The sequence below is a fragment of the Triticum aestivum genome, chromosome 7B (assembly GCF_018294505.1).
Source record: "Triticum aestivum cultivar Chinese Spring chromosome 7B, IWGSC CS RefSeq v2.1, whole genome shotgun sequence".
NCBI lineage: Eukaryota > Viridiplantae > Streptophyta > Magnoliopsida > Poales > Poaceae > Triticum > Triticum aestivum.
The window spans coordinates 517,301,110-517,309,959 of NC_057813.1; the positions used below are offsets into that span (position 1 = coordinate 517,301,110).

Here is an 8,850-nt window from a genome sequence, read left to right on the forward strand (position 1 = left end):
GGTCAGCACCGATTTCACACGCCGGGATCGCTACAAATAATTCCAGCGACCACTCTGTTCTCCTATCCTTCAAGTTGCTCGTAACGGATGACCCCTTGCAAGCTCTGGAGTCATGGAGCAACCGGCCAATGCCCATATGCCCTGGCATGGAGTGGCGTGCGGCAGGCGAGGACGCCGTCGTGGCCGGATCGTGGCGCTGGACCTTCGGAGGAGCACAAAGTCTAGAAACAGCTGGAGCACTGGATTTCTTACGAGAGACAATGCATCCTTTCACACAGCGCGACGGTGACACGGATGAAACAGCACCAGGATAATCACGTATACCAATATAAACATAGGCAAGCCGCAATATGCCGGCCGAGAATTTGGCGGAGACAAAAGAGAGTTTAATCCCTTAACCTGGCAACATGTTTCATCTAGCTCCGTTAACTACTTAACTCCATAATTTGCATCCGTTCCAACTTCCTCCATGTACAGTCTCAAGGTAACCAATCTAGGCCACACAAGCTTACAGGAACCATCTCGCTGCCACTGGAGATCGGCAACCTTGTGAGTCTGAAGAGCCTGCACACAGGAAAACAAAAATAATACCACCCAGCATAAGATTTGGTATTGAACTTGGGATACAACTAAGTAGTTACTTCCTCCGATCCATATTACTTGTCGCAGCTTTAGTACAACTTTATACAGTCGAGCTGTAGAGAACATACTTAGTTAATTGTTTGAGATAGAACATGCCTTTCTGACCACCTCTTCGGGCTTTGCCTGCTTTTCCCACTCGATGTGCTCTTGCATACATGGCTATATTTCTTCTTAGGCCTTGTACAATGCTAGGTGCTTAGGGAGGTGTTTAGAAAAATAAACATGGTTTTTCTGAAGCACAAGTGCCTATTTTTATAGGAGAGACGCCTAATTAAGTGTCTACCCTATACAAATAAGCACCGGTGCTTAAGAAAAGCCTAGTTTATTTCTCCAAGCACCTCTCCTAAGCACCTTGCATTGTACAGGGCCTTAGTGGAATGGTAGCAGCACTCTTGCCCCTGTGGGCAGATTCTCAATTGTGCAAGATAACAATGCAAAAATCAACCATGGATGACTCGCAAGTCCTGCATTGACCAGAGCACTGACGAGTCATGCTGGCTCACAAGTCATGCACTTGAGTACTCTCTTGACTCAATTTGTCAGCAACTTGAAAACAGATAATTAAGTTCACCAAGTCATGAATCATTGAGCAACTTGCCTCGCCCAATCCATTATATATAACAATGCAAAGAAGGGAAGCGCACTTGTGTCTACCAGAACCAGAAAGAAACAAGCAAAGGCAGCAGCCTCGGTAGAAATATGGCAGGCACAGAGCTCCCCATGCTAGTTTCTCTGCTCCTCGCACTCGCTGCTAGCATGGGGTCAGCACCGATTGCACACGCCGGAATCGCCACAAGTAATTCCAGCGACCACTCTGCTCTCCTATCCTTCAAGTCCCTCATAAGGGATGACCCCTTGCAAGCTCTGGAGTCATGGGGCAACCGTACCATGCCTATGTGCCAATGGCACGGCGTGGCATGTGGCAGACGAGGACGCCGCCGTGGACGGGTCGTCGCGCTGGACCTCAGCGACCTCAACCTTCTGGGTGCTATCTCCACCTCGGTGGCCAACCTTACATTCTTGAGGAGGCTCCGCCTCCACAGTAACCGCCTCCATGGTGCCATGCCATCAGAGCTTGGCCACCTGCGGTACCTGAAGCACCTCAACCTGTCGAGAAACACTCTGGATGGTGCTATTCCGCCGTCGCTTTCACGGTGCTGGCATCTCGAGAGCATCAGCCTTGCTTACAACAGGCTGAAAGGGGAGGTACCACGGGAGCTTGGTGCCTTGCCCAACCTCCGTTCAATTCAGCTCTACCAGAACGAGCTCAAAGGGGAGATACCACATGAGCTTGGCTCCTTACACAATCTCAAGGTACTCAGTCTGGGCTACAACAATCTTTCAGGAACCATCCCTTTAGAGATCAGCAAGCTTGTGAATCTGGAGATTCTGCAATTAAGAAACAATGAGCTAACAGGAGAAATACCCCCTGGCATAGGTAACCTTGTCAAATTAAACATATTCTCTCTAAGTTCGAATCATTTGTCTGGTTCTATCCCAAGTTCAGTAGGAAATCTCTCGGAACTGGCCCTTCTTATTTTGCACACAAATAACCTAACAGGGAGTATTCCATCATTACATAATCTTTCATCTCTCTCGGTACTTGAATTATCACACAATGACCTGACAGGATGCATCCCATCTGGGTTAGGAAACCTCACATCACTATTTTTTATAGATCTTCAGTACAACCATCTAACTGGACAAATTCCAGCATCACTAGGGAACCTCAACTTGCTTGAAAATCTTGGTCTGTCCTGGAATAACCTTTCAGGTCTCATACCTTACTCCATTGGAAACCTGCACTTCCTCTCCGAAATTGGCCTGCACTATAATGAATTAGTGGGGCCATTGCCTCCTTTGCTATTCAATCTTTCCTACCTTCAAATTCTCAATGTAGAAAGCAATTATAACCTCAATGGGTCTTTTCCATTCGACATGGGAAACAACCTTCCGAATCTAGAGTTCTTCTTTGCAAATGATAATCAATTCCATGGTCCTATTCCTCCCTCTTTGTGCAATGCCTCTATGATTCAAATGATCCAGCTCGGTCAAAACTCCCTAACAGGAACAATTCCCAGTTGCCTAGGAATTCACTTGAAGAGCTTGTCCGTATTAACCATTGCCGAAAACCATATTCGAGCAAAACAAGATGCTGACTGGAGCTTCTTGGTAGGCCTAAGCAATAGCAATAATTTGCGAGTGTTGGATTTAGGTGACAACATGCTTGAAGGCGAAATACCAAGTTCGGTAGGCACCCTCTCCAAAAATCTAGAGTATCTTAACATGGGAGACAACAGCATAACGGGAAAGATTCCTGAAGTAGTGGCGAACTTGACCAATCTGCACACACTTATTCTATATGGTAATCATTTAGAGGGTACTATTCCAACCTCTCTTGGCAAGTTGAAGGGACTAAATTTGTTAACCCTAGGAATCAATGACCTATCAGGATCGATCCCTCCCACATTCGGCAATCTTACACAACTAAGCGAACTTGATCTTAGTGGCAACATGCTTAGTGGAAGCATACCTTCTAGTCTTATATGGTGTCCACTACAAAAATTAGACCTTTCAAACAACAGACTTGTTGGTCCAATACCTAGGAACCTATTCCTTATAAACACATTGTCCGTCCATATGAGAATCCAAAACAATCAATTAACCGGGGATTTGCCTACAGAATTAGGTAACCTAAAGAATATTGGGGAACTTGATTTCTCCGGTAATCTGATATCTGGAGAGATTCCGATCTCCCTTGGAGAGTGCCAGACACTGCAGTTTCTGAATGTATCTCGGAACAACCTTCAAGGGACAATTCCGTCATCAATCATACAGATGAAAGCCCTATTGATGCTTGATCTTTCCCATAATAATCTCTCAGGGAGCATTCCTGGGTTCCTCGGGAGCATGGAAGGGCTTGCTAGTTTGAATCTCTCATTCAACAACTTGGAGGGTGAGGTTCCAACAAATGGGATCTTCAAAAATGCAGCTTCCGCCTCAGCCTCAATTAAGGGAAATAATGGCCTGTGTGATGGAATCCCTCAACTGAAGTTGCCACATTGCTCTAATCTCACCACCACGAAATCAACTCAGAAACTGGTTATAATATTCTCCATATGTGGTACAGTTGTATTTATTGCATCAGTATTCGCACTGTCGACATTCTACAGTAAGAGCAGGAAGATGAAATCAAACAAGCAGACATCATCCATCAACGAGCAATATTTGAAGGTTTCCTATGCTGAACTGGTCAGTGCAACTACTGGTTTTGCTTCAGAGAACCTCCTTGGTGCAGGAAGCTTCGGCTCGGTGTACAAGGGAACAATGAGGATAGATGACCAGCAATTAGTGATTGCTGTGAAGGTGCTCAACCTCACGCAGCGAGGTGCATCTCGAAGTTTCGTTGCAGAATGTGAGACTCTGAAATCCGTTCGACATAGGAATCTTATGAAGATATTAACAGTGTGCTCAAGCATTGATTTTCAAAGCCGTGACTTCAAGGCCCTTGTGTACGAATACCTACCAAATGGAAATTTAGACAGATGGCTACACCACAACCCCATGGAAGATGCTGAAAAGAGGACATTACATCTCCGTGTGAGGCTGCAGATTGCAATTGATGTAGCATCATCACTTGAATACCTTCACCAACATAAGCCAATGCCAGTTATTCACTGTGATCTTAAGCCAAGCAATGTTCTCCTTGATTGTGAAATGGTTGCACATGTTGGCGATTTTGGGCTTGCAAGGTTTGTACATCAAGACTCGGAGAAATCAACTAGTTGGGCATCAATGAGAGGCACAATAGGCTATGCCGCTCCAGGTGAGCTTTTAGTTATTGTAGCATCTTATTCTCTTCTATAATCCCCCTAGGCTTTCTTATTACTTCACATTTTGATACAACTACCTATCTTAGAAATTGGAGAAGAACTAGATATGTACGGTTTCACATGCACACTAAATATGGTTATTCAATTCTAACCTATCCATTTCAGTTTGCTTACATTTTTCTGTCAATTCCAGAGTATGGTCTGGGCAACGAAGTTTCAATCCATGGTGATGTCTACAGCTACGGCATACTGTTGCTGGAGATGTTCACTGGAAGAAGGCCAACAGACAGCGAATTTGGAGAATCCTTGGGCATTCACAAGTATGTGCAAATGGCATTGCCAGACAGGGCAACAGAGGTCATAGACCGGCACTTACTAGCAGAGACAGAAGATGAGGAAGAAAGCATCTCAAACTCTGAGAGCATCGTGGATCTGAGAATTGCTTGCATCACTTCAGTCCTGTGCACTGGGATTTCATGCTCACAAGAGACACCAACAGATCGCATCCAAATCGGGGGTGCTCTGAAAGAGTTGCTAGCAATAAGAGACAGATTTGACAAGGAGTTGTGTGTGGAAGGTGAGCCAGTAAACTAAAGCATAGGCCATTCAAGCAACCAGGACTGGTCAATAAGGACGGCAAGCTGCCATTTCAATAGGCTCCAGCTAGTTCCAAATAAAAAAAGTAGTTGTGTTTTGTGGAATATTTGCTGTATTGACGTAATGGTATATCTGTACTGTCGAATTGTACGTATATATGGTGTTGTATAAACCACATGTTCTAGAATACATCCATGGTGTAGCGCATGCGTCTGTTTGTTGAGTAATAATCAGCCGGTTATTAAGATTGGCGTGAGGATCATACCGGCTGATCTTTCTGTAATCTGTCAATCACCATGGACCTATATAACACGTACGCGTCCCTGCCTAACAGCATGCGCTTCCAGCCCCACTTTTTTACTTTAATAAACTGCCTTATGTATTCTCCACGACTGCAATTTTTTACTGAGTATATGACCAGAAAAAAAAACTCATCTTAGCTAGGAGTACAAGATTGCACGCTTTCACATCATTCCCTTCACGCAATGCTTAGCTTATTCGCTTATATCCTCGATTATCACCAGGATCTCATCCATGACTGGGTTCTTCTTCCCTTGGAGCTTGCAACGTGTGCAAATCACACGTGTAAACTAGCACTAATCGCTGAGATGGATTGGTAAGAATGGAAGGAAGGAGGCGTTACCTCCGTCTTGGTGGTCGAGGACAAGCCAAGCAGCTAAGCGAGGCTGCCGCCGCAACGGAGGAATCTGACGGCGGAGTTCGTCGCGGCGAAGGGGGGCGGCGGGTAGAGGCGCCAACCGGCGGCCGAGTGGCGGCGGAAGTCGAGGACCCGACGAAGCAGAGAGCAGATGTATAGCAGGCTCGTGGTTGTCATGGGCTAAAAGTAAGGGCACTACTCTGCGCCGGCGCGCCGGCCCAAATTTGGGCCGGTCGGCCCGCAGCCGTCCGGTACGCCGGGTTAGAACCGTTCGATTACAGTCTAATTTTCATCGTCGTTCACTTCTCGCCCGCACAGAAACAAAAAAAAAGTCAATCAACAGCGCGCGACGCCCCCGGCCTCGAAGAACCGCCCGTACGTTCTCCGGCCGTCACTGCCCTCGACGTCGGTCGCCGTCACTGCCCTCGTCGCCGGTCGCTGTCGGTCGCCGTCGTCGGCTTCGTGTATGCAGCAGCCTGCTCCAGCGGTTGTAACTCCCCATGGCGACGGCCGCAGCTTCGATGCGGCAGCGCAGCTCCGATGCAGCCGGCCATCCTCGTCACAGGTTGCAGCCTCAAAATAGCACAGCCGCGTCGCTTACAACCAAAATAGTGGTGGTAGCAAATACCAATGCTGATTCCAACAAAACAAACACACCGTGGAAGCAAAAAAAGAAAATGGGGCATTGGTTCCAGCAAAAAACTCGCACAGAGGTGGAACCAAAAAAGTGAAAAACATGAAACACCGGTTTCAGCAAAAAAAATGATACGGTGGAAGCAAAACCAGACACCAGTTGTAGCAAAATCAAGACGCCGGTAGCAAAAAAAAAATGGGTTGTTTTCAGCAAAATCCGAAGACTGTAGTAGCAAAAAATGGGTTGGTTGTAGCAAAAAACAAACTGGTTGCAGCACCATCATCGAGTCGCGGGTTACCATCATTGGGCCATGGTCACCACCGCCGTAGGATGGCCCCCACTGGTTGCAGCAAATCCCATCGTCGGTGGTAGCTTTTCCCGGTGCCGGTTGTAGCAAAATCGCAGCACTGAGTCGCCACCACAATTTCACCATCGCCCCCTTGTAACAAATCTGGTCGTCGGTTGTAGCATGGCCGGTCACTGGTTGTAGCACGGTCGTGTAGCGGCGGAGCTGCGAGTACGCCATGACCGTGGTCGGAGGAGGACGAGAAGGTAAGTGGTGGGCGACCATGGCGCCCGCCCAAGGAGCTCGCCGGTGTCGACCTCCCGTTCATGCTACAAGGAGTCCGGCCCAAGGAGCTCGTCGGTGACGACCATGGCGGACGCGCAAGGAGCCTGCCGGCGTCGCATGAGATTAGGAATGCAAGAAAGAAGGTATGAGCGGGCTTGTGTTTTTTTAGGCTGGAGGAATGAATGGACGAGAGGAGTCTAGCAGAGGATAAGGCGGCAAGCGACGCGACCGACCGAAAGTTCGGCCGACGCGCCGCACACAAGCGTTTACCTAAAAGTAAATGCTATTCGGGTTATCTTTTGGCCCAACACACTGGTACTGGCTGCGTGGACTAGAGAAACCATGATTTGATTTTGGGGAACTCCTATGCGCTGCATTCTGCGGCAGAATGTCGAGCTATCGCCCTTAATTGGGCCGGTCCATGAAGGCAACGAGCGGTGCAAAAAATGAACAGGGGTTGCTAGCCACGGCACCCAATTCAGTTTGATGGACAAAAGGCAATGCCAACACTTTAGACCAACTCACACCGGCAGATGGGATTATTTTTCTTTTTACCGATCATTTATAGTAAATTTTGATTATATTTTTTACAAGTAGGAACATTTTTGATAGAACCCACAAGAGTTTTAAAAAAATGTTAGCAATTTTGCGAATTTGCAAGAAAATTTGAAAAACAGGAACAATTTTGAAGTTGTGGACGAATATTGAAAAACATGAACACTTATAATTATGATCAATTTTAGATAAACACAAAAAAGTTTTTCAAAAATGTGAACAAGTTTCTTAACAGTGATTTTTTCAAAAACATGAATATTTTTGAAAGGAGAACAAATTTTGTATTATGAACAAAAAATTTTCGTAAACATGATTTTTTTGTAAACATGAACACTTTTAGAATTTTCGAAGAAAATTTTGAAATGGGAAAAATTTTTAAGATAACGAACAATTTTCGAAATGGAGAACAATTTTGAAAATCCCAAACAAATGTGAAATGCGAACAATTTTTTAATACGTGAACAAAAATTTGAAAAATAAGAACATTTTTTGAAATTTGTGAACAATTTTTTAAAACAGGAATATTTTTTGAAATCCATGTCATTAGTTACAAATTTCTCAAAAAATGAACAAAAATAATTCAATCAATTTTTGAAAACACGGGAAAAAATTCTGAAAATTTGGAACAAATTTTTTGAAACCTGGAACATTTTTTGAATTTATGAACAAATTTTGAAAAACGGGAACATTTTTTGAATTGGTGAACAAAATCTGAAAAACAGGAACATTTTTTGAAATTCGGAAACAAAATTTGAAAATAAACTTGAAAAGAAAAAAAAGGAACAAAAAATAAAGAAACAAAAAAAAAGAAAACAAAAAACAAAAAAGAAGAGAAATAGAAAAAAGGAAAAGGAAAAAGAAAAAACAGGTTCAGGAACCTTCTAGAAGGTTCCCAAAACCAGAAAAAACCGGCTGGAAACATCATAGAAGGTTCCAAAAACCGGTGTGTGCTAAAACGCTAAAACGGGCCGGCCCACTCGGTCGCCGACTCTCACCTCCTCCTGTGCGAAGCATCGACAGCTTGCCGCAACGAGCGGCAAGTAGGATTTTCCTTGATTTTGGCCCAACACACTAGTATCGGCTGCGTGGGCTAAAAGCAATTTCGACATTATTTAGGCCATGTTTGGTTCGGCTGTGGATTTCTAAAAGCAGCTGTGAAAAAACTTTTGTGGAAAATCTGTTGTGAAAAAGCTATAGGTCATTTGGCAAACCAGTTGTATGAGCTGTGATTGTAGGTCAGCAGCAGTGGTGGCACCAGCAGCAAAGAAGACCGGCGGCGCGGGGACGGGGCGGAGGCGTCCAGCGGCGCGGGGACAGGGCGGGAGGGGACCGGCGACACGGGGACGGGGCGGGAGGCGTT

The 8,850-nt window shown here is 45.4% G+C and overlaps 1 protein-coding gene and 1 long non-coding RNA gene across 2 annotated transcripts; one reads left to right on the forward strand and one right to left on the reverse strand.

The window, feature by feature from the left end:
• Window positions 1–311: 311 nt before the first annotated feature.
• On the reverse strand, window positions 312–6,022 carry LOC123156381 (uncharacterized). The gene is made up of 2 exons (XR_006478009.1): window positions 5,716–6,022; window positions 312–564 (listed from the first exon to the last, which is right to left on the reverse strand). It is a non-coding gene; the product is annotated as an uncharacterized lncRNA (long non-coding RNA).
• On the forward strand, window positions 1,302–5,416 carry LOC123156380 (receptor kinase-like protein Xa21). Its single transcript, XM_044574515.1, has 2 exons — window positions 1,302–4,468; window positions 4,669–5,416. The coding sequence occupies exons 1-2, from the start codon at window positions 1,342–1,344 to the stop codon at window positions 5,067–5,069; spliced, it is 3,528 nt and encodes a 1,175-aa protein (XP_044430450.1). The 5' UTR covers window positions 1,302–1,341; the 3' UTR covers window positions 5,070–5,416.
• Window positions 6,023–8,850: the final 2,828 nt, after the last annotated feature.

What these genes read in the sequence shown, in the direction of transcription:
- LOC123156380 (XM_044574515.1), top strand. Translation starts at nt 1,342, where the DNA reads ATGGCAGGCACAGAGCTCCCCATGCTAGTTTCTCTGCTCCTCGCACTC. An exon ending in AATAGGCTATGCCGCTCCAG is followed by an intron (nt 4,469 to 4,668) that starts GTGAGCTTTTAG and finishes TGTCAATTCCAG; the next exon opens with AGTATGGTCTGGGCAACGAA.